Here is a 25,337-nt window from a genome sequence, read left to right as displayed (position 1 = left end):
TTTTATATGGGATGGATACAACTTAATCCTGTGTATCCCCAGCCTGATTTGAAAGAGCCTGTTTAGCAATCCATCTCTTCAGTCTTCTAACAGCTGGAATTCAGTATAATTTCAGTATTTTACTGACAAAAGTGGCTTTATCTGAAACCCTGTTCATTGAAAACCAGCACAAAAGCCAATTCCAAGATCAGAAAATTGAAAGCAGAACCAAAATTCCCTGTTTTAAAAAAAAAAAATCTGACATTTCCCCTGTCTTATCAAAATTTGACTTGCTTGACAATTGGTTTACTGCTGAAACGAAGGGGCGTGTGGAAATGTCTGCTGATTAGGGGTTTCACACCGAGCACTGCTTTTACATGGCCTGCCAGTTCTGCAATCAAACCAAGTGTCTCGGAGCTAGAAACAAACCTTTCTAGCCACTGATATGTAGATGGGAAAACCATGTATGGACTGCCATTACTGGCCCACTGTTTCAGACTGAGATGGACAGACTGTTCCGAAGTAACTTCCCCTTTAACGGGCACTGGCAGTAAAATAGGAATTAATGGTGTCTATGTTCTCGGTCTCTTTGCATGAGGGGTTAGAAGTATAGTCAAGTGTCACTATTACGAAATAAATGCCCTTTAATGGGGAAACACCAAATGGAACAGTTTGCTCATTCTTAGTACAGACTGCAAAAGAAACTACTTGATCCCCGCTGGTTAGCAACAAGTGTAGCCAACTGATCCATCTGAAATATTGTGATGGATTTGTGGCTGTATTGCAATCCCCGGGGAATGGTTTCTGATGAGAACTGGAGTAACGTGGTGCAAACAGTTTACTCTCAACTATTGTGAAACCCCTACTGCCAAGCATGCCAAGTATCTCCCTCACCTTCACAGGACGTCATGTCGGGGCTTGTCCGGTTACATCTTGGGCCTGTCTGAGGTATCGCTGCCCGAAAAGCGGGTTGCAAAAAAAAGGTTTTAAGGTAGGAACGTGTAGATTGCTGCTTTCTGCATCTTGCCTAGACGTTGTCAGAATTTGATACAAAACAGAGAACTATTTCATGTAGGTCACAGTCTGTTTCTTGTTACCTACTAATTCTATCAGGCTGGGAAAAATTTGTTCCGTAACACGGAACTGTGGAAAGCCAGTGGGCAGTAGTGTGCAAGGGCGACCTTGAATGTGCATGTTAGGGGCCTAAGTTTTCATGGTGTGTAGCTAACTTTCTCTGTGTAGAAAAGAGCTAGTTTTAGGAGAATCAAAATAATGCTATCGTGTTTTAGTCAAATTCCCAGAAACAGCTACATTTTTAAGTATTTTTCCCAGTCTGCCATTAATAATGGGCTCTGAGTTTTAAAATCTGTCTGTGCTGTACACTGAGGTCATTGTAGGGTTGTATTAAAACTTTAACCAGAAAAAAATTATGGTATTTGAAGAAACTCAGGTTTTTTTAATGCTCCACACTTTGTTTTCCTGTCCCTATTCCTTAACACAACTTCTCCTGTCCTTTGTATCGCCAGTTGGGAAAGAATTGCAGGAGGTTCTCCACAGAAGGTCTCCACAGCTTCAATATCAGCGGCATCTCTTGGATCTGCCAGTAGGAAGTGTGCCACCTGACAGTGATTAAAAGATACAGTGCACAAGCTCCTTGCAGTGCTTCATAAACCTACAGTTCCTTTACTGACACTGTCATTGGTTGGATTTGTCAATCTGATAGTTTTTTGTTTCCCAAGATAATAGGCTGCTCGAAGAAAAAAACTGCTCCCCATAGATTATTGAATATAAGTAAATTGAAGAACACAAGTCAACAGTAGAGCTCCCTGTACTACACTGGAGCTGTTAGTCTGCTAGGATCATGTCAGAGCTGAGTCAGCACCCAGATCTGACAACTGAGCACCAATACTCAGACACTTGTGCAGGTTCACTTCGCTTTTTTTTCTTTTCTGTTCAATTTGCAGAGTAGCTGGTGTATAAAGTTATAGGCAGTTCACTGGTGTTTTGTCATTAAAATGCTGCAGTGAACCTGCCTTCAAGATTGCATTGGGATTTGCTTTATGTTGCCCCTTTTTGGTAATCTTGGTTCTCCAAGCTTACAGAAATGAATTTTAACATTGAAAAATGCTGGTTTGTGGTCACTTGAAGCTAGAAAGCAAGCGATGTAATAATTACCTCCTTGATGCAGCTTTGCGACGTAGGCAGCTGCAATGTAACCTGAGATTGTAAAATCTGAAAAGGGTACCTGTAGTTTGTCAGCAACAATTTTGCATAATAAGACACAGGCAATGGTGTAAGCTTTTAGCTTCGCCGTAGTAATAAATGGATTTGCCCTTTTAGAATGGGGTACTGGTCAAATCTGGCCACTTGAGATTTGTATCTCTGGTGTACATTAGCTGTTTGTTTCTGTCTGTCTCTATTTGATATCAATATGTGCTGTAATATGAGAATTTGTTTTTATTTTTCATGTACATTTTTCATATCTGTTTACTTCTTTACTTCTGACTGTCTAATGGGGTGAGTAGTTCAGTGTAGTAATGTTCACCTTTCTTATTTAAAATAGGAAGAGAGCACAGTGAAACTTGAGCCCATTCTTGTAATGAGAAACAGACTTCAAAAATAGTTTGTCACTAAATTCCAAAGAAAAATAATGTTTGAGAGAGTCTGGGCAGTAGATGCAGCATGGGCTGGGAGTTGTCTTGTTTTCTGGAGAGTGGGTTGGAGGACCATATTTAATGACAAACTACGGCCCTCTGACGCTACCTGAAAGTCGGGCTACAGAAAAGTGTTCAGCCAGCCATCCCATCGTGTGGGACTTCTCGCTACAAGGGAATGCTCGATGCATGCTCTCCCAGCTCCACTGGTCCCGTGTCGCAGGGCGGAGGTCGAAAGGAGACCGCCAGAACCAGAGAAACGGGATTGGCTGCGGCAGTACGATGGAGGGAGTGTGCATCGGACTGGTAAATACTACTCAATACAGGAGGGAGGAAATCTGTATTTTCTAGACGTCATCTTTTAAAATGCAGATTTTAAATAAAAGTTTAAATTGTGTCTTGGATCTGGAATTATCAGTAGGGTTAAAAGTTATCATGCTGTTACTGGTACGTTAAGAGCTTAAAGTTTGGTGTTCTGTTTCTAACTGATTTATTCCATCCGCCCACATACACCTTACCTACTATCTCCAATCTCCCACAACCCTCCAAAATATCTGTGCTCCTCTAATTCTGACCTCTTGTGCATCCCTTATTTTAATTGCTCCACCTTTCTAACCATTGAGAGTCCTTGGGAGGAGTGGAAAGTATTGTAGCAGTCAGGTGCATTCTTAAATCCTCAGACTGTTCCCCTTCACAGAAAGCTTGCTTATCAATTCAAAAACATTGTGGATGGAAAAATATTTGCAGTTTCCCAAGCCAAATGTAACTGTTTCAAATAAAGTCAGCTACTCAACCTTGTGCTCGCATTCACAGGTATCAGAATAGATTCTAGCACTGGCCAGTGTAATGGCCTCCGCAGTGATGTTTCACATCCCCAATCACATTTCTGGTCTGCAGCTGGAGTTTGTTGTAGTAATCAGTTGCACACAGCCAATTTCCTAGTCTCTTCCCACTTTGCGATTCCAAGGCATGGATTTAGATCCAAATATTAGTTTATTGAGATATTGGGAACCTTGCTGTATTACTCAATTCAAAAACATTCATATTCTTGATGTTTTATCATAAATTTTCTAACTTGAGCAAAGAGTGACAATTGTGAGAGAAGATTGGATACTGGATTTCTTCGATGTGGTCACTGTATTCAGAATATCACCATAGAATCTGAGATTTGAGTCTAGACCCAAAATCTCCAGTCAGTGGTCAGCTAGTTGGGTTTGTGCCAGAATCGATTAGAGTGATCATAGACCAGTAATTCTGTGGTAATTTTTAGCCCTGAAGAACATTGTGAACAGCTGTTTGTGACAGTGCATATTACCGGAACATTAGGAATTGGAGCCTTAAGGGAGCATTCCTTCTCAGATCTGCTATATTTAGACCAAAGCTAAATAATGCCTGTTACTTTCTGTATCAGGTTCTATTTGGGGCTTGGTGAATATTGGTGTGTTCTTTATTTTTTGACAGTCAGGGTAGCAGTGACTCGAGCTTCATTGTGAGTCTACCAGACTCAAACGAATGTTGCTTGAAACTTTGCCCTCCTTGTTGACTGTATCCATAGTAGCTCTGTATAAACTATTACTTAATATAGTGTCTGGGGAGTGGGGAGGGTGCTGAACGTGGTGTGACATTTGGTACAGCGAGTGTTTTGTCACTTTATTCTTTATTGCTAAATGGCAGGGAGACCGTATCTGAAGGAGTGCTCCTTTATTCATTTTTTTTTAAAAAATAAAACTTCATACACAATAATCTGGTCTGGAGTAATGCAGTAAGTGTAAGTTTTGTCTTATCCATTTTCTGCTCAGCAATTTCCAAAGTAAAACTCTGAGCATATTTGACCAAAGCAGAGTGAAGAAACCTATCTTGTCCATGCATTCTTCCTGCAAGGTGTTGGGTTATAGTCAGTTTTTAAAATTGATATTTTTTTGGTTGAAGTTGTTGGTTATTAATGCCAAGTTACGATTTTGTTCTGAAGCTTGTGAACTATCACATTCAAAATGGAGATTGCAGGAAATGTGGGTAATGCTGTGATGAGCAAGGCATTCAGGTCCAGCGAGTCTCAACTATGAGATGCATGCAGCCATGGAAGTTCTGTCATTTCATTGGTGGCTAAAGGGCTCTTGTGCCTGTAGTATTTCTTTCATACAGGAGAGTGGGATGCAAAGTAGTACAAATGTAGCAGCCTTCACCCAACATCAGAAACAGGTAGTGTCCAGTTCCATCTACTGTTGTGGAACTGACCTTTGCCTTAAAAGGATCAGGCACTATTGTGAAAGCTGGGCTGCTTTTTAACAGGTTTCATTGAAACTGTTTGAAATTTGAAAGCAAAAGTTGGGTAGTAATCAGGGCCTGAAGCTGAGTAAAGGACAGTTTCTGTTTATGTAAAACCATATTGTAATTTGTTGCTAACTTGTCAGGGCCTTTCCTAGATCAGCCACATTTATCTGCAGTCTCCTTACAGAAGTAAAGCTGCTAAAGGTGCAGTTCCAGGTGCTGAACGTGTGTATTATAACTGGTCAGAAGCCCTACTGCAGTGATGTCTAACTTGTCCAAATACATAGTCTCTAAGTCCATAACTTAACTAAAGAGGAGCAGTGCTTACCAAACTGAAGTAATTGGTCTGTCTTCTGGGACAAAGTATTTTGGGAATTCGAGGTGTTTTTCCAGTTTGTAGAGTAGTGGAACTGTTGTCAGAGCTATGAACTCTGTGTAGTTGAATCAGTAAAACTTTTATGTTTGTGCTCAGAATGTTCTGTTTGGTTTGTGAAGTTGCTGCTTCAAAGCATGGTGTGGGTTTAAACACTCTGCATGTGATGGGGGTCCACTGCAGTACAGTAGCATGAACTGTAAGGTACTTGTACTGGAATCTTGTTCTAACTGTTCTCTTTCTGCCTGGCTGTTGTGGTGTGCTGTTTGTGCTGCTTCAATTTGGCACATTCCCCACCTCTCCACACCACACTGCAATTCTGCTTTTACAGATGTGGAAGATATCAAATTTGTCATCAATTACGACTACCCCAATTCCTCCGAGGACTACGTACATCGCATTGGCCGTACAGCACGCAGCACTAATAAAGGCACAGCCTACACCTTCTTCACACCAGGCAACGTGAAACAGGCTAGGGAGCTGATCAAAGTGCTGGAGGAGGCCAACCAGGCCATTAACCCAAAACTCCTACAACTTGTCGATCATGGGAGAGGAGGTGGAAGAGGTAACTGAATTCTTTACTTACTTGCTATTTCTACTGATGGGGTGCTTCATTGGACCAAACCTTGTTCATAGATTATCCCTGAGACACTGGAGTAGTACGTCTGTCCATAATGAGCCTGTGATCAGTAACTCTGCCATGTTCCTTACAGGGATGTCAATGCTGAGGCATATGCTGAATGGGGAGCAAACATATTTATTGGTAGCTCCATTTTAGAATAATCAATCTGTTTTTTAAAAAACGCTTGCATGGCTGCCTTTTAACACATCTGCCATATGTAAAATTACTTTGGTATCATAAATTTTGTGTTGTACCTCTCAGCTTGATTGAAACATATAAGATCCTGAGGGGTCCTGACAGGGTGGATGTGGAAAGGATGTTTCCCCTTGTGGGAGAATCTCGAAGGGGTCACTGTTTAAAAATAAGGGGTTGCCCATTTTAAACAGAGATGAGAATTTTTTTCTCCGAGGGTCATGAGTCTTTGGAATTCTCTTTCTCAAAAGGCGGTGGAAGCAGAGTCTTTGAATATTTTTAAGACAAAGGTAGATAGATTCTTGATAAGCAAGGGGGTGGAAGGTTATCGGGGGTAGGTGGAAATGTGGAGTAATCCGTTCAGCCATGAACTTACTGAATGGCGGAGCAGGCTCAAGGGGTTGAGTGGTTTACACCTGCTCCTAATTCGTGAGTTCCTATGTCCTAAGTCCCAAATCACTGCACACTGAAAGCCAAGAGCTGAGCTCTGCTTTTTTAAACTTCCCCGTTGTCGCATATTGTGCTCAAATGCTGTTCAGGCCTCTGTCTTGAGTGGTTTAGCAAAATAGGCAGATGGGTGGCAGGCAAGGTGGTAAGCCTTTATGAATCAGCTGGAGTATTGTGTTCCATTCTGGGCACCACATTTTAGGAGGTATTTCAAGGCCTTGCACAGGGTGTAGAGGAGATTTGCTCGAAAGGTATCAGGATATGGGACATGAGATGTTTGGAGAGGCTAGAGAAGATGGGGTGGTTCTCTTTTAGTAGAAAAGGTAAAGAAAAAAATTTAATAGAGATGTTCAAAATGATCATTGGTTTTGATAGAATGTCAAGGTATGTAACTGGAGGAACTGTAACAGATTTAAGTTAGTTGGCAAAAGAGCCAGAGGGGAGATTAGTTTTCTTTTATTCAACGAGTTATGATCTGGAGTGCACTGCCTGAAAGGATGGCGGAAGCAGATTCAATAAGCGCTTTCAAAGGGCAGTTGGCTAAATGCTTGAAAGGGAAAATGTGCAGGGCTTTGGGAAAAGAGTAGAGTCATAGTCATACAGCACAGAAACAGGCCCTTTGGCCCATCGTGTCTATGCCGGCCATCAAGCTGCTAACTATTCTAATCCCATTTTCCAGATCTTGGCACGTAGCTTTGTATTCTGTGGCATTTCAAGTGGTCATCTAAATACTTCTTAAATGTTGTGAGGGTTCCTGTCTCTACCACCTCTTCAGGCAGTGTGTTCCAGATTCCAACCACCCTCTGGGTGAAATTTTTTTTTAGCAAATCCCCTCTAAACCTCCTGCACCTTACCTTAAATCTATGCCTCCTGGTTATTGACCCCACCGCTAAGGGAAAAAGTTTCTTCCTATCTAACCTATCAATGCCCCTCAGAATTTTGTGTATCTCAATCAGGTCCCCCCTCAGCCTTCTTTGCTCTAAGGAAAACAACCCTAGCCTTTCCAGTCTCTCTTCATAGCTGAAATACTGTAGCCCAGGCAACATCCTGGTGAATCTCCTCTGCACCCTCTCCAGTGCAATCACATCCTTCCTATAGTGTGATGCCCAGAACTGTACACAGTACTCCAGCTGTGGCCTAACGAACGGTTTATACAGCTCCATCATAACCTCCCTGCTCTTATATTCTATGCCTCGGCTAATAAAGGCAAGTATCCCATATGCCTTCCTAACCACCTTATCAACCTGTGCTGCGGCCTTCAGTGATCTATGGTCAAGTACACCAAGGTCAGGACTAAGTAGACAGCTCCTTTTGAAAGAGCTGGCACAGGCATGATAAGCCCAATGGCCGCCTTCTGTACTATATGATTTGTTGATCCTACTTGAGGTATTATCTTTTTGGGAGGGAAAAAGAGTAAATATTCAATGGAAAGATGCTGAATTGTGGATCAACAGACAGCTAGGGGTTCAGATATTTCCCTGAAAGTGAGTGCAGATAGATAAAGCCATTTTAAAAAAGTCAACACCTTTTTGGGATTTATAATTAGTGACATAGAGTACAAGAGTAAAGGAGTAATAAATTTGTTTTTTTTTAAAAAGTCCTGAGTTATTGTTTTGGGTGCCCCATCAAAGCCATAGGGATCATTCGCTAGGACAATGCCAGGGATAGAATCTATAGCTATGAGGAAGTCTTGTGTAGTGGTTCTTAATAATGCAGGATTTTGATGGCATGCAAAGACCGTTTCCTCTGGTTGAGAAGTCAATGACTAGGTCCTCAATTTTAAATTGTTAGTGAGGAGAGTGGAGAAATTTAGCATGGAAATTGTTAGATGAAAAAAAGACTAATGTCCACCCACTTGCCTTCTACCATTTTGGTAGTTGCATGATACAGCAATGAAGTTGTTGACTAATCATTGGAGGATTGATACAGGGCTCTGGGCTGAGAGTGGGCAGGAGATCAGTTTTGGATTGATACAGGGCTGTGGGATGAGAGCAGGGCAGTGAAATTAGTTTGGGAATGCTCCACCAGATAACCATGGCTTCCTATGCTGTAACTTCTTTGTTTCAGTACCTTCAATGTTTCTTTCACTTTATTAATAAATTGCTGTTCTGAACATTTTTTTCCACTTCCAAGAAAATCTGTTTGTGGGACAATCACCGACTTTTTCCGTGAGCAGCAGTACAAGCAAATTGTTCAGGTTGGACTGAGAGTCGTCTTCACAATCCCCCCCCACCACCACACCCCACCTTTTTGCTTTTTCATTGTAAAGACAAATGGGATGTATTTGAATAAAACCACTTGGGGCGTTGTTTTGCCAAATTCGGAAGTGAAAATTTAATCTTCTAATATTCCAGCTTTCTGTAGCCTCAGTTTGACCATTAATTTTGAATTTGAAGCTTGTTTCTGTCCATTTTATTACAGGATTATCTGAATAAATCTTGCATTTGTCTTTTAAGGTAAAGGGGGCAGAGCTCTAATGTGCTGTGCTGTAGAGGGATAGGACACACTCGCAATTCCCTGCCCAAGCAGAGTCCGAGCTTCCTCACTGAGCATGGGGAAAGCGACAGGCTACTGACACTGGACTGCACTCGTACAGGTTACAATAGCAGCGTGTGCAGAGGCCTGGGAGCCAGTTACCTGCTCTCCCCTGCATTGATTTGTGTGTGACCTGAGAGAGAGAGCTTCAGTAGGCGGGCAGGGGGAAAGGGAATATATCTTTAGCTTTGTTGTAAGTTTGAGGAGAATTTATGTATGGTCAGTTCTGGTATTTAATGCAGCAACAGACTGCAGTAAGGGTCAATTAACCAGTGTGAGAGTGTTGTGCAGCAGTACAATTTAATTATGAGCCTTTCACTAAACTTGTTTCTTTTTCCTCCCTCTTTAGGAGGCCGATCTCGTTACCGGCCCACTGGCTCCAACCCCAACACTATGTACAGAGACGATCGAGACAGAGGCCGCAGCCGGGCTTTTAGAGACCTCGATGGGGACCGCAGAGACAGGGGGGATGGGGGCAGGTTTGGAGGGCAGAGAGATTCCAGAGATGGTGGTCCATTGAGTAAGCAGAGTTTCCGATCTCCACAAACTAACAGTTTTGGGAACCCTGTGTATGGACAACAGTCAGTCCAATACCCAAACTTTACCCAAAGTGGGCTGTATGGGAGTACTAACCAAAGCACATATGGGGCTGCATCGACAGGGTTTGGAAAACCAGGTAGCTACCAAAATCCGAGTGCAGGGAGCACTTACGGAGCCTCTGGGTATGGCACTGCTGCCCAAGGTGCAGCCTACGGTTCAAATAACTACAGTGCTACGACCGCTGCTAGTGGAGGGCGGCCCCCACAATCCTCAGCACAGTACAGGCAGAATGGGATGGGGCAACAACCACAGCCACTGATGGCTCAAACATATCAACAGAGCGGCTCATTGTTGGGTTACATGTCCCAGGGGGCTTATCAATATGCACCACCTCCCCCACCACCACCTACTTCACAGGGAGCAAACCGAAAATAATTTCGCTTTTGTAAAAGTTACACTTTATAAACTGGGAAATAAAGACCTAGGCATCAACTCCATTTTCTACTGAAGAGTAAAGTTTAAAAAGGATGTCTAAATTATACAATTGCATCCACCATGACTTTATTACTACAATAGTGTGCAAGGCAAGAAGCAAACTTTCTGACACTGGTCCACATGATCAACGTGGGCTGTTCTGTCAAAACTTCACTGACACCTGTACATCTTACTGATATGTAGGTTGTGTGTTAATGCTTGTAAATCATGGCACAGAGCTAACCTGCTGATCACTCAGTGAAATGGTGGCAGATCATTGGTCAGTGCTTGAACCTTGATCCCTGCATATTTCCTAGTGAGTGAACTTCAGTAGTGCTCTTGGTTCAACCACTATCCAGAATATTTTTTAAACCAGCTGTTCCATTATTGAGTGTATCTTTTTAAAAGGTAGGTTTTGTGTCTGTGTTCTTATAGTGTAATTTTATCAGGATGTCTACAGATCCTATAATTTGGCTGTAACCTGAAGCCAGAAATTCAGACTTGGCCCTTTTCACTCTGTGATAGCAGCAGTTACCAATGGAAATGAGATAACTGGCTATGTGACAAGAAATAATTGATTGAAATAATTTTCAACTTTTGAAGTAACTATACAAACCATCAAAAATCTTTTCTACTTGATGCCACTTTTATTTCGAGTCTCTTCCAGTGGGTACTTTTTAATTGTGTTTAAGCTCAACATGTGTATAAAAGCAGCTGAACACCTGTGAAAGACTAAAATTCGCAAAAACCTTTGTATTCTAAATGTAACTTTACACTGAATACTGAGCACACACTTCAGCGCTAACACCTCCTTGGCTGCAAGATTGTCAGATTGATCTGCTTGTGAATAATTCTGAACATTATGGGGAGTGATGGGGGTCAGAAGATGAAGTCTCATCAATTGGGTATTAACCACAAAGTTTCGATATGGTTCCCAGCTTGATGTAGTTGAGGTGTGGAATGGTGATGCCTGTGGCTGCCAGGCTGGGCAATGCAGACTCTGTCCACACTCAAACATTACTGAAAATTGAGAAATGGAACAGCTTCTCAGTAAAACTAGTCAAAAGGGATTCCAAAAAGTGACAGTGAATTGATTCTTCCACTCTCCATCTGTCTAAGTTAGCACAAAGATGCTAGGGTTATCTTCAGTTGCCTTTAAGAAATAAACAGACATGTTTAGGTAATATCCCATGGTACAAGCAATGAGGTCTAACTCATGTCAGTGTTTAACTCAGGTTCTGTTGAAGTATATTCTAAAATAGAATTGATTTATGATGGTTTTAAATTGTTGACAAGCTAAACTTTAGAACTGTTACTCGACTACTTGCTTATAGTCTTCAGCTTTTTACTCTCTTCCTCCATTATCCAGGAGGATTATTGCTAGACAGCAAAGAGGAGAGCTATGCTTCACCAGATGCTTTTAGGCTAGACAACAGGTGACAAGAAGTTGCATTATTGTTGGGAGCAATCTATATATTTCAGGCCACCATTCTGTTAAGTAATTTTTCCACACATAGTAGCAGTGGGTTGTTCCTGTTATACTGATGTTCAGGTTAATTTGACCATTTTCCCTCTAGTGATTGGCCAGTTTTTTTATTGCTAGGCATTCATGCTACTGGTTAGGTTTTTTCCAAACATTTGAGTGCTGGATGTATCGTTAAAGGTAGGTGTTTCATAGGTGAACTCATTTAACTGAAAGGTCCATTTCTTTTTTTTTGAGGCATTGTATGGAATATATTGCGGCTAATTTTAAATTTTTAAACCACCATCTTTTGGAGGTTCTGTTCGTAGAATTTTAACAGCTTTCAGATCGTGTGGTAAAGCTTCGAGACTGCTTTTAGGTTTCCCTCAGGTACAAACTTCCTGTCATCATCAAACACATCATTAATGAGAGACAAGTTTTGAAGTTTTAATCTAAAGACGAGACCAACCAAAATTTTTGACCTGAAAAGGGGAAATCTTTTCGGTTACCATCAGCTGTAATGATATGTTCTGTAGCCAAGTTGATTGACCTTTACCGTCTCTTAAGTACGTGCATTGCTCTGCATTTGTTCAGTAATGTCATTCCTGTTAATAAAACTTGAACTCTTCCCTTTGCTTACTGTGAATCTATTTTGTTTTGATATTGCGATGCATGTTGTAAATTTGATACAAATTGCTGTTAGAATATTTGCCAATGTGACTGTCCTGATGTGGTTGGGGGGGGGGGGGAGGTGATGAAGGTAAAATTTGGTTGCTGGAATGTGCCTTTTGCCTACTGGTGGCTTCAACAGGTTACCAGCACATTGACAAACTGCACAACATGCAGATGCTTCAGCTTTGCAAACTTTACTCTTGGCACTGGTTGCTAGAGCAGCAGCCTTTATTGCACTAAAGAGGCTCCCTGTTAATATTTCTGACTTGGGGAATAATGAAGCAGTTGGGGGGTGGGGGGCGGGTGGTGAGGGTACTTTGTATGTAATTTAATTGCCAGCAAACCTACTTTGAACTTAACAGCCTGCCAATGTGGGAGAGAACTGGAGCAGTCATGATGTCAGCAGTATTTTGAAGGCATGTTCTTGGGCAGCATGGCCCTAATCGTTCCAACTAGAACAGGTTGTCAATGTGAAGGTGATATTACCGGTCATTAACCAGTCCTTTAAAGCAAATATGGGGCTGCGTAGTGAACTTGTGTGATTCTCTGAAATTACTTTTCCCTCCTGGATGCTGGTCACTGTTAACTGTTCCAACCAAGCTACAGGCAAAAACCTTTCTTTAACACCAGCATCTTTGAGTTCTGGCTCACCAGATCATTTTATACAACATTATGGATGTAATTGTGTGCAGCTTGGTTGCAGAGCAATTGAAATCTGACCTTGCAGCCGTTAAGATCACCTAACACCCAAAGCTTCCACCCTTGGTGGTAATTATGGGATATATGAATTGATAAAATTGCACTCGGTAGAAAAGAAACTACAGGGTGATTGAGCAAGCAGATTCTAGGGATACTGACGACCATCAGACAACATTGTGACTTTCACATTTTTCTTCACTTGAACACTTTAGGTGTTCTGCAGTGGGTTTTTTTCCCCTAATTACAGGAGTTTAACAGTGCTACAAATTAGCCTTCATGTTATTGACAATTTGCTCTGAGCTACTGAAAGTCATTATGTACTATTAGCCTGTCTAAAACTTTTAAATGTAGGGGTTTGTTGAGTCCCAACCTATGACTGCTCTTAATCTGTAAGAATCCTACAGCTGGTGAAGAATCACAGCAGTCTAGGCAAGTCTTGTAATTCTTCCTTGTATGTGAAAGGTTTCGCCTCTTGAAATTGTACCCAGTGTCAGTCTTATTAATGTGCTATTTTGATACTGTACTGGTTTTCTTGTATTTTGCAATTCCAATAATAAAGAGATATTTACCAAAGGAATGACTGCTCTTTCCTGTAGTGACCTGTCTGTTCCACCTGTAAGTTACTCTAACTCAAACCAGGTGGGAAACTAGATGAGCAGATTGTGTTCAAGAATTTTATTTTTTTTTAAGTGTTAACAAAATGCTATGATTCCATGAAGAGAAGAGGAAATAGTCAAGAGGGGTAATGACCTTTTATGCAATTATGCCTGAGTGGTTAGGCGAACGCTGTTTTTGTTGCCTGGAGTTCAGAAGACTGAGGGGGCTTGACGGTGTAGATGAAGCCGGAGAATCTAGAACTGTTGTGTGTGTGGGGGGAGGGGGGGCGCATTATAGTCTAAAGGAATGGCCATTTCAGACGGAAATGAGAAACCTCTTCACTCATGGCTGTGAATCTTTGGAATTCTCTAGCCCAGAGAGCTGTGGCTACTCATGGAAATTATTCAACCCTGCAATTGATGGTCCAAAAATCTAAGGGAATCCAGGGATATGGAGATTAGGCAGTGAAGTATCAGCCATGCAATGAAATGGCAGAGTAGGCTTGAGAGGACATATGGCTCCTATTTTTTTACGTTCAGTCTAATACAGTTTGGAGGCATGAAAGAGTTCCCCTTCTGTCTGTTTTGGCAGCATCACCCCATCTCCAAATAGCACAATTTTAATGTTTGCAGCACATTTGCAGCATCTTGTTTACTGCTGGAGCTGTTCAGAAACTTGTGAAGTGAATTTAAAATGCTTAAATTGGCATTTCTATTTTTCCATCATTTTGGACAAGTTAAAAATGTTGATCCTGTGGGAGGTTAAAGATTTAACATGAGCTACTGTGAAAGGGATATACTGCACACTGCCAGATCAGAATGTGAAGGAAGATTGTTTTAGATAAAAAGCAATATGTGGCAAAAATATTTTCTTGAATTTGTGACTCCCAGTTCATAATTGATTCAAAGTAGTTAGGAGGCATGGATGACTGTTTTGTGACCCATTGCATTGGAGCCATGAAAGACAGTACATATTGATTTGGTAGTGACCCGGATAGCGTTGGGAAAATGGAAGTTGTGTCATTGTTGGGGGTCATTAACTACAGAATGATTGGATTCAGAAATACCAAGGATCCACAAAGACTAGTGCACAATGTTATATTTTAAACCTGACACCTTTCGTACTTGGCTGACGACTCCTTCAAACTGATGCCAAAATTATCATTTTCTTGAGTTGCATGCTGGAAGATGTGAAGGGCCCCAACAGCGATTGCTTGATTAGTTGGATGGGCTGCAAAAGGCCACCTGCAAGTTCCAGTATTCAGGAAATACATCCCCAGAATATGTATCGTGCTCTACTAGTTTTTCCCATGGTTATGAATTTGCTGCTGCAATTGTTTTTCACCCTTTGCAGTCCTGTATGTACATTCACCACAATTTGTATAACAGTTAAATCCAAACTTTTACTTCTAAGTTTGAGATTGCTTGTTAAATCCACGCTGCCACACCACACTGATTTTCTATCCCAGCTATCAATTTGAGTGTCTTTCATTACAGTTCTGCAATGCTTGGATTTTTTTTCCATAGCTTATCAGTGTTGTTACCAGGTGGGGTTGGACCAGGGCTTTGTACTAACTGGAATGCACTGCTGAGAGTGTGGTGGAGGTAGATTTAATCGAGTTTCAAAAGGGAATTGGATAAGCACCTGAAAAGAAATAATTTGCAGCACTATGGGGAGAGGGTGAGGGATTTTGTTTTTAAATGTTCATGGGATTTCAGCGTCACTGGGCCAGCATTTGTTGCCCATCCCCAATTGTTCTTAAACCACAGCAGTCTGTGCAGATGGTATGCCCAAAGTGCTGTTAGGGAGAGAGTTCCAGGATTTTGACCCAGTGACCGTGAAGGAAAACAAATACAGTTCCAAGTCAGGATGGTGTGTGGCCTGGAGGGAAATTAGCAGTTGGTGGTGTTCCTATGCGTTACTGCCTTTGTTCATCTAGATGGTAAGAGGTCATGGGTTTGGAAGGTGCTGTCTAAAGAGCCTTGGTGCATTTCTGCAGTGCATCTTGTAGATGGTACACACTGCTGCAACTGCGTCGGTGGCAGAGGGAGTGAATGCTTTTATGGATGGGGTGCCAATCAAGCGGGCTGCTTTGTCCTGTATGGTGTTGAGCTTCTTGAGTGTTGTTGGAGCTGCACCCATCCAGGCAAGTGGAGAGTATTCCATCACACTCCTGACTTGTGACTTGTAGATGGTGGACAGGCTTTGGGGAGTCAGGAGGTGAGTACTTGCCGCAGGATTCCGAGCCTCTGACCTGCTCTTGTAGTCATGGTATTTATATGGCTATGTGTATTTATATGCAGTTCCTGCAGCCATACCAGTGCCAAACGGGCTCTGCACTCCTTTGGATCCCACTAGGAAGGCCGAGAGAGGGGTTTTGACGCTTAGGCAACTCACAACCTCCATACATTCCGCCCAGGCATGCGCCATTGTGCGGTCACTCCATAGTCGCCTCACAGCGTTCAAAACAATACGGAAGGCAGCAGTTACAGTTTAGAAGTCCAGCTCAATTGGCGTAGAGATTGGGTGCCACGGATTGCCTTTGTTGGTGGGAGAGGTCATCGCAGCTCACCGGACAGCTACCGCCGGCCTCAAACCGGGGAGCCCCCGGTCAGTAGGGTTCTGTCCCGCCATAGTCCACGTGCTTCAATGGGTGCTTAGACCTCAGGGTCGTTGCCCGACTAGTGGACTGTAACACTGCACCAAACAGCGTGACCAAAAAAGGAAAGACCATACCAGTCCCTCGTTTTGCAAACTGGAACGTCAGAACTATGTGTCCTGGTCTGTCGGAAGACCTTACACAATTCAACGACTCTCGGAAGGCCGCCATCATTAACAACGAGCTCAGTAGACTCAATGTGGATATTGCAGCACTTCAGGAGACACGCCTCCCTGCGAGCAGATCTCTAAGAGAGCAAGGCTACACCTTCTACTTGCAGGGTAGGGATCCAGAAGAACCAAGACAGCATGGAGTGGGCTTCGCCATCAGAAACCCTTTGCTCAGCATGAGAGAGCCACCTTCAAATGGCTCGGAACGCATACTGTCCATCCGACTGCTCACCGTCTCTGGTCCAGTACACCTACTCATCATCTATGCTCCAACACTCTGCTCCCCGCCTGAAGTTAAAGACCAGTTCTACGAGGAACTCCATAATATCATTAGTAGCATTCCTAATACCGAACATTTGTTCCTGCTGGGGGACTTTAACGCCAGGGTTGGGGCCGACCATGACTCATGGCCCTCCTGCCTTGGGTGCTATGGCATTGGAAGGATGAATGAGAATGGACAAAGACTGCTTGAGTTGTGTACCTATCACAACCTCTGCATCACCAACTTGTTCTTTCGTACTAAACCCTGTCACCAGGTTTCATGGAGACACCCAAGATCACGTTGATGGCACCAACTGGACCTCATCAAAACAAGGCGAGCCTCTTTAAACAGCGTTCAAATCACACGCAGCTTCCACACTGCGGACTGCGACACCGACCATTCCCTGGTGTGCAGCAAGGTTAGACTCAAACCAAAGAAGCTACATCGCTCCAAGCAGAAGGGCCGCCCACGCATCAACACCAACAGAATTTCTTATCCACAGCTGTTACATAAGTTTCTAAATTCACTTGAAAAAGCCCTTCAAAACACTCCTACAGGGGGGCCCACATCAGAGACGCCATTTATGACTCAGCAATGACCACCTATAGCAAACGTGAGAAGCAGAATGCAGACTGGTTTCAATCTTGCTTTGAAGAGAGGGAATCTGTGATAGCCACTAAATGCACTGCACTGCTGAACTACAAGAAAGCCCCCAGTGAGTTAACATCCATAGCACTTAAAGCAGCCAGAAGTGCTGCACAAAGAACAGCCAGGCACTGTGCAAATGACTACTGGCAACACCTATGCAGTCGTATTCAGCTGGCCTCCGACACTGGAAACATCAGAGGAATGTATAATTGCAGTAAGAGAGCTTTTGGGCCAACCATCAAGAAGATCGCCCCCCTCAAGTCTGAATCAGGGGACACGATCACTGACCAACACAAGCAAATGGACCGCTGGGTGGAGCACTACCTAGAACTGTACTCCAGGGAAAATGTTGTCACTGAGACCGCCCTCAATGCAGCCCAGTCTCTGCCAGTCATGGATGAGCTGGACAAACAGCCAACAAAATCGGAACTCAGTGATGCCATTGATTCTCTAGCCAGTGGAAAAGCCCCTGGAAAGGATGGCATTACCCCTGAAATAATCAAGAGTGCCAAGTCTGTTATACTCTCAGCACTCCATGAACTGCTTTGCCTGTGCTGGGATGAGGGAGCAGTACCACATGCTGTTCGCCCTTCGCCAGCTACAGAAGAAATGCCACGAGCAACAGATGCCCCTCTACGTTGCTTTCATAGATCTCACCAAAGCCTTTGACCTCGTCAGCAGATGTGGTCTCTTCAGACTACTAGCAAAGATCGGATGTCCACCAAAAGCTACTAAGTATCATCACCTCATTCCATGACAATATGAAAAGCACAATTAAGCATAGTGGTGCCTCATCAGACCCCTTTCCTATCCTGAGTGGCGTGAAACAGGGCTGTGTTCTTGCACCTACACGGTTTGGGATCTTCATGGGACGAACATCATGGGACAGGACGTCAGAAATGCTCCATCCATCAATATCGGCGACCACGCTCTGGAAGTGGTTCAAGAGTTCACCTACCTAGGCTCAACTATCACCAGTAACCTGTCTCTAGATGCAGAAATCAACAAGCGCATGGGAAAGGCGTCCACTGCTATGTCCAGACTGGCCAAGAGAGTGTGTGAAAATGGCACACTGACACAGAACACAAAAGTCCAAGTGTTTCAAGCCTGTGTCCTCAGTGCCTTGCTCTACGGCAGCGAGGCCTGGACAATGTATGTCAGCCAAGAGCGACGTCTCAACTCATTCCATCCTCGCATCTCCGGAGAATCCTTGGCATCAGGTGGCAGGACCGCATCAAAGCAGAAGTCCTCGAGGCAGCCAACATCCCCAGCATATACACCCTACTAAGCCAGCGGCGCTTGAGATGGCTTTGCCATGTGAGCCGCATGGAAGATGGCAGGATTCCCAAGGACACATTGTACAGTGAGCTCGTCACTGGTATCAGACCCACCGGCCGTCCATGTCTCCGCTTTAAAGACGTCTGCAAATGCGACATGAAGTCCTGTGACATTGACCACAAGTCATGGGAGTCAACTGCCAGTGATTGCCAGAGCTGGTGGACAGCTATAGAGGCGGAGCTAAAGAGTGGCGAGTCGAAGAGACTTAGCATGTGGCAGGAAAAAAGACAGAAGTGCAAGGAGAGAGTCAACTGTGTAACAACCCCAACAACCAATTTTATCTGCAGCACCTGTGGAAGAGTCTGTCACTCTAGAATTGGCCTTTATAGCCACTCCATGCGCTGCTCCACACACCACTGACCACCTCCAGGCGCTTACCCATTGTTTCTCGAGACAAGGCGGCCAAAGAGACTCCAGTTCAGTTTCTGGTAAATGGTAACCCCCCAGGATGTTGATGATGGGGGATTCAGCAAACATAATACCATTAAATATCATGGGGAGATAGTTAGATTCTCTCTTGTTGGAGATGGTCATTGCTTGGCACATGTGTGGCATGAATGTTACTTGCCATTTATCAGCCCAAGCCTGGATATTGTCCAGGTCTTGCTGCATTTCTACACTTACTGCTTCAGTATCTGAGGAGTCGTGAATGGTGCTGAACATTGTGCAATCATCAGCGAACATCTGCACTTCTGACCTTATGATTGAAGGAAGGTCATTGATGAAGCAGCTGAAGATGGTTGGGCCGACGACACTACCCTGAGGAACTCCTGCAATGATGTCCTCAGATGATTGACCTCCAACAACCACAACCATCTTCCTTTGCGCTAGGTATGACTCCAACCAGCGAAGAATTTTCCCCCTGATTCCCATTGACTCCAGTTTTGCTAGAGCTCCTTGATGCCATACTTGGTCAAATGTTGCCTTGATGTCAAGGGCAGTCACTTTCACCTCACCTCTTGAGTTCAGCTCTTTGGTCCATGTTGGAACCAAGGATGTAATGAGGTCAGGAGCTGAGTGGTCCTGGCGGAACCCAAACTGGGAATGACAACGGCACGTTGTCAATGAGCACGTTATTGCTAAGCAAGAGTCACTTGATAGCACTGTTGATAACACCTTCCATCATTTTGCTGATGATTGAGAGTTGACTGATGGGGCGGTAATTGGCCAGGTTTGATTTGTCCTGCTTTTTGTGTACAGGCCATACCTGGGCAATTTTCCACATTGCAGGGTAGATGCCAGTGTTGTAGCTATACTGGAACAGCTTAGCTAGGGGCGTGGCAAGTTTGGAGCACAGGTCTTCAGTGCTACTGCCGGAATATTGCAATATCCAGTGCCTTCAGTTGTTTCTTGATATCACACAGAGTGAATCAAATTGGCTGAAGTCTGGCATCTATGATGCTGAGGACTTCAGGAGGAGGCCGAGATGGATCATTAATTCGGCACTTCTGGCTGAAGATTGTTGCAAATGTTTCAGCCTTATCTTTTGCACTGATGTGCTGGGCTCCCTCATCATTGAGGATGGGGATATTTGTGGAGCCATCTCCTCCAGTTAGTTGTTTAATTGTCCACCACCATTCACGACTGGATGTGGCAGACTGCAGAGCTTAGATCTGATCCGTTGGTTAAGGGATCGCTTAGCTCTGTCTATCGCCTGCTGCTATGCAGTTTGGCTTGCAAGTAGTCCTGGGTTGTAGCTTCACCAGGTTGACCCCTCATTTTGAGGTATGCCTGGTGCTGCTCCTGGTATGCCCTCCTGCACTCTTCATTGAACCAGAGTTGATCCCCCGACTTGATGTTAATGGTAAAGTGGGGGATATGCCAGGACATGAGGTTACAGAGTTTGGTTGAGTTCAATTCTGCTGCTGCTGATGGCCCACAGCGCCTTTTGGATGCCCAGTTTTGCATTGCTAGATCTGTTCAAAATCTATCCTATTTAGCACGGTGATAGTGCCACACAACACGGAGAGTATCCTCAATGTGAAGGCAGGACTTTGTCTCCACAAGGACTGTGCAGTGGTCACTCCTGCCAATATTGTCATGGACAGTGACAGCCATTTGCTGGTTCATTCCTCAGGGCAATGCCTCGACCAGAGTCAATCTGCAGCAGGCAGATTGGTGAGGACGATGTCAAGTAAGATTTTTCCTCTTGTTTGTTCCCTCACCACCTGCCGCAGACCCAGTCTAGCAGCTATGTCCTTTAGGACTCGGCCATCTCAGTCAGTAGTGGTGCTACCGAGCCACTCTTGGTCATGGACATTGAATTTGCCCATCCAGAGTACATTCTGTGCCCTTTCCACCCTCAGTGCTTCCTCCAAGGCGTGTTCAACATGGAGGAATACTGATTCATCAGCTGAGGGAGGGCGGTAGGTGATAATCAGCAGGAGGTTTCCTTGCCCATGTTTGACCTGATGCCATGAAACTTCATGGGGTCCCGAGTCAATGTTGAGGGCTCCCAGGGCAACTCCCACCCGACTGTATACCACTGTGCCGCCACCTCTGGTGGTTCTGTCCTGCTGGTGGGACAGGACGTACCCGTGGATGGTGATGGCAATGTCTGGGACACTGTAAGATATGATTCGGTGAGTATGACTATGTCAGGCTGTTGCTTGGCTAGTCTGTGGGACAGCTCTCCCAACTTTGGCACAAGCCCCCAGATGTTAGTAAGGAAGAATTTGCAGGGTCGACAGGGCTGGGTTTGCCGTTGTCGTTTCCAGTGCCGAGGTCAATGCCGGGTGCTCCATCTGGTTTCATTCTTTTTTATTGATTTCGTAGCGGTTAGGTACAACTGAGTGGCTTGCTAGACCATTTCAGAGGGCATGTAAGAGTCAATCACATTACTGTGGGTCTGGAGTCACATGTAGGCCAGACCAGGTAAGGATTGCAGATTTCCTTCCCTCAAGGACTTTAGTGAACCAGATGGGTTTTTACAACAATCAACAATGGTTCATCGTTATCGTCAGACTAGCTTTTAATTCCAGATTTATTAATTGAATTCCACCTTCTGCCATGGTGGGATTCAAATTCATGTCCCCAGAGCAATACCCTGGGTCTCTGGGTTACTAGTCCAGTGCCAATACCACTGCGTCACCACCTCCCCACCATCTCTTTCCTAGCTCCCAAAAATTTGCTGGCAGGACCTAATTTCTCTTTCTGCCTATGTCATTGGTAATTACTGAAAATAGAGACATGTTGTTGAAGCTTTTCATCTTGTACTCATCAGGACAATACACAAGAATAACCAATGTAAGGGAAAACAGTAACTTATACTGCATGAGAAGAGAGTGCTGTTGGTTGGCAAGTGAACTCTGATTGGTAGAGGCGTTGTCATGGAGAATGTACCAATTTATGGTGACTGACAGTTAACTGCCAAGCTTTAAAATTTAAACCAGGCAGCTTGACTCTGGTCGAGGCATTGCCCTGAGGAATGAACCAGCAAATGGCTGTCACTTATTTTGTTCATCTGAAACAGGAGCAATGTGTGTACATGTTCTTTCTGTCTGCAAAGAACAGGGCCTTGTAATATATGTAACTTCCAGTAAGTGCAAATGCACCACACTGCAAGCCCGATTGACAATCTTAAATTGGTTGTCAGTGTAATTCTTAGCACACTGAGGATTATTTAGCAAATGTTGGTCAATCGCGGAATCACATCTAATGTTGGACACTGTGTTTTGAGTTTTGCAAGCACAGGCTGGTTGGGTACGACCTGTACCTTGCCTGTTGCGAACAGCGGAAGGGACATGTTGTTTGATATGATCCGCCAGACTTTAGAACGTATGGCCTATATACCTAGCATCACACTGGCATTGAAATTCATATGTCACATTACTGATTTGTGTGATAGGCAGGACGTCTTTTTGGCTTGACAACAGCATCCTGTTAGTGGCGAACACCACACGTGTTGCTACTGCATAGTAGCAACGTGAAACAGCTAGCTTCACCTTTTGCTCAAATTTTTGAGATACATTACTCTTCCAGGCTAATCTGAGATAGACTGGGCACTTTTCAGGGCTGAAAATGACGGCCTTAGACCCGTTCCTAAGTTTGCGCGATTAACAGCGAGAAATGATCTGAGCAGGGGAGCCATTGTCACGCAGGATGCCTTTGATTCCCCCTATTTCAGCATCAAGCTTGCATGGTGAGCAAATGGCTCAGGCCCTATTTATGAGGTTGCCGATTAGGCCAATCTTATGTCATTGGTGTTGATAGAGGCCTGGCTGTACACCCTTCCATTATGAACAAACTAAAACTGCAATTCTAAATGCATATGAGCAAGTACTGGAAGCATATAGACAGAAATCCAGACACACCCAGCAAAGACCCACACAGACTTACATTGAATTTGAAAGAATTAAACATTTGGCTTTTAATCACTGGATTTGATCTCTCGAGCTAAACCCGCATGTGAAAATTTGAGAGAAGTGATGTTGCTGGAATGTGAGGTAAATGTGAGGTTATCCACTTTGGTAGCAAAAACAAGAAGGCAGCCTATTATCTGAACGGCTATAAACTGAGAGAGGGGACTATGCAGCGAGACCTGGGTGTTCTCGTACACCAGTCACTGAAGGTAAGCATGCAGGTGCAACAGGCGGTAAAAAAGGCAAATAGTATGTTGGCCTTCATAGCGAGAGGATTCGAGTACAGGAGCAGGGATGTCTTGCTGCAATTATACAGGGCCTTGGTGAGGTCACATCTGGAATATTTTGTGCAGTTTTGGTCTCCTTTTCTGAGGAAGGATGTTCTTGCTATAGAGGGAGTGCAGCGAAGGTTTACCAGACTGATTCCTGGGATGGTGGGACTGACGTATGAGGAGAGATTGAGTCGGTTAGGATTATATTCGCTGGAGTTCAGAAGAGTGAGGGGGATCTCATAGAAACCTATAAAATTCTAACAGGACTTGACAGGGTAGATGCAAGAAGGATGTTCCTGATGGTGGGGGAGTCCAGAACCAGGGGTCATAGTCTAAGGATACGGGGTAAACCTTTCAGGACTGAGATGAGGAGAAATTTCTTCACCCAGAGAGTGGTGAGCCTGAGGAATTCGCTACCACAGAAAGCAGTTGAGGCCAAAACATTGTATGTTTTCAAGAAGGAGTTAGATATAGCTCTTACGTCTAAAGAGATCAAAGAGTATGGGGAGAAAGGGGGAACAAGTTACTGAGTTGGATGATCAGCCATGATCATAATGAATGGCGGAGCAGGCTCGAAGGGCCGAATGGCCTACTCCTGCTCCTATTTTCTATGTTTCTATGGAAGAATTTAAAAATAGCATCCCAGTTAGTATTGAAGAACAAAGACCAAGAGTAAGAGAAGCAGCAACATGGCTGACGAATATGAGTTGATTCACAGATCCATAACTCAGAATAAATTTGGGTCGAGTAACTCTCATAAGCTAGGGAGAGATAGCAGGGATGCAGAGGATGCAGCAATGAGCTTGAAAGAAAAGGAGAGTAGGGAAGGAAAAGCAGAGCAGTCTCCAACTTTTAAAAGAAGGAACCCAGATAATAAACCAATAGAAGTCCACCTGACAGGTTTCCAATGTGAAAAATTATGGACTAAAACTGAAGAGTTATAAAAATTGACTTTGTCTTTTAAAAAATTGACCTTTTTTAAAAAAGTATACGATGTGCTCTAAAATGGCTGCTGAAGGTCAAAAAGACTTGGCCTTTGTTTATTCAAACTGTCTGACAGTGACAAAGGAATATTTTCAAAGCTAAGAGGTGAAATATTTCCAAATTGAAGGAGTTCTTCTGAAACAAAGAAGGTGCATAGTGGAAACATCATAGCCGGATTATTCTCATCCTGAACCCATCAAGAGACACTTTTGAATTGAATGGGTTCTCCTGAAACAAAGAAGGTGTGAAGTAGCCATATCCTAGGCCATTGTTGATCACTACAGGGAAGAAAATACCTGTCTTCCAGTGGAGGTGAAATGCTGGGATACTGGGCGACTGACAGTGACATTGGGACAAGGGCACTGAGACACCAACACTGGGTCCTTGACACTATGACACTGGGACATCGGTAATTTAACACCAAGATTGGGACACCAGCACTAGGACAGTGACACTGGGAAACAAACACTGGGAGACTGTAACTGGGAAACCTGCAATGAGACAGACAGTGGACACAGAGACCCTTGGTCACTGTCACTGTGATTCTAGCACTGGGACACTGGCACTGGGATAATGATACTGAGGCAGTGTGTAAGATTTTTGTGTGTTTAGCTGGGATGTAGACTAGCATTTGACCCACAAGATACAAACCCTGGTTTCTTAATCAAGATAGCGAGTTTATTAGGTACAGCAGGAATATACAAACAATACTTGACCAACAGCAGTAGTAATACAGCAGGATATAGGGCGTCTTTGGTCCTTGCCTTCTGAGCTGCTGTGGCACTGTCTTCTTTCTTGATGTGTTCTGTTGACTGTAGGTTCATTTCTTCCTGAATTGGGGCGCCCGAGTTGTCCCAGCACCTGTCATTTATGGCCCCCTCCAAGGGTTCCTTCCTTCCATATTAGGGTATAGTCCACCTTAACCCTTTGATTGGTCAGGTTTAACCTCACTTTCTGTACATTGTCTCTTCTTGATTAGTTTATAGTAATCAGATTACAGCAGATATGACCCAACCCTCTGTACATTGTCTCTGCAGACAGCTTGATGGCCCCAGTCATTGTCACACAATGGGGAATGTTTGCTGTCAATTCAAGTCTTGAATGGTCTCTGAATATCTTTATTTGCATT

General features: G+C 43.8%; 1 protein-coding gene across 2 annotated transcripts in view; it reads left to right on the top strand.

The window, feature by feature from the left end:
- The window catches only part of LOC137353253 (probable ATP-dependent RNA helicase DDX17), a 54,520-nt gene extending 41,030 nt beyond the window's left edge, over window positions 1-13,490 (top strand). The window contains exons 12-13 of one of the 2 annotated variants that reach the window (XM_068019328.1): window positions 5,606-5,839; window positions 9,420-13,490. In XM_068019328.1, the coding sequence (XP_067875429.1) occupies window positions 5,606-5,839; window positions 9,420-10,045 (860 nt within the window). In that variant the 3' untranslated portion in view covers window positions 10,046-13,490. Of the gene's footprint in view, window positions 1-5,605; window positions 5,840-9,419 lie in introns of those variants that run through there. The other variant, XR_010969825.1, reaches the window with a different exon arrangement.
- Window positions 13,491-25,337: the final 11,847 nt, after the last annotated feature.

The sequence above is a fragment of the Heterodontus francisci genome, chromosome 41 (genome assembly GCF_036365525.1).
Source record: "Heterodontus francisci isolate sHetFra1 chromosome 41, sHetFra1.hap1, whole genome shotgun sequence".
In the NCBI taxonomy this organism is placed as follows: domain Eukaryota; kingdom Metazoa; phylum Chordata; class Chondrichthyes; order Heterodontiformes; family Heterodontidae; genus Heterodontus; species Heterodontus francisci.
Note: the sequence above shows the minus strand (reverse complement) of the source record. Positions and strands in the feature narration are given on the sequence as shown.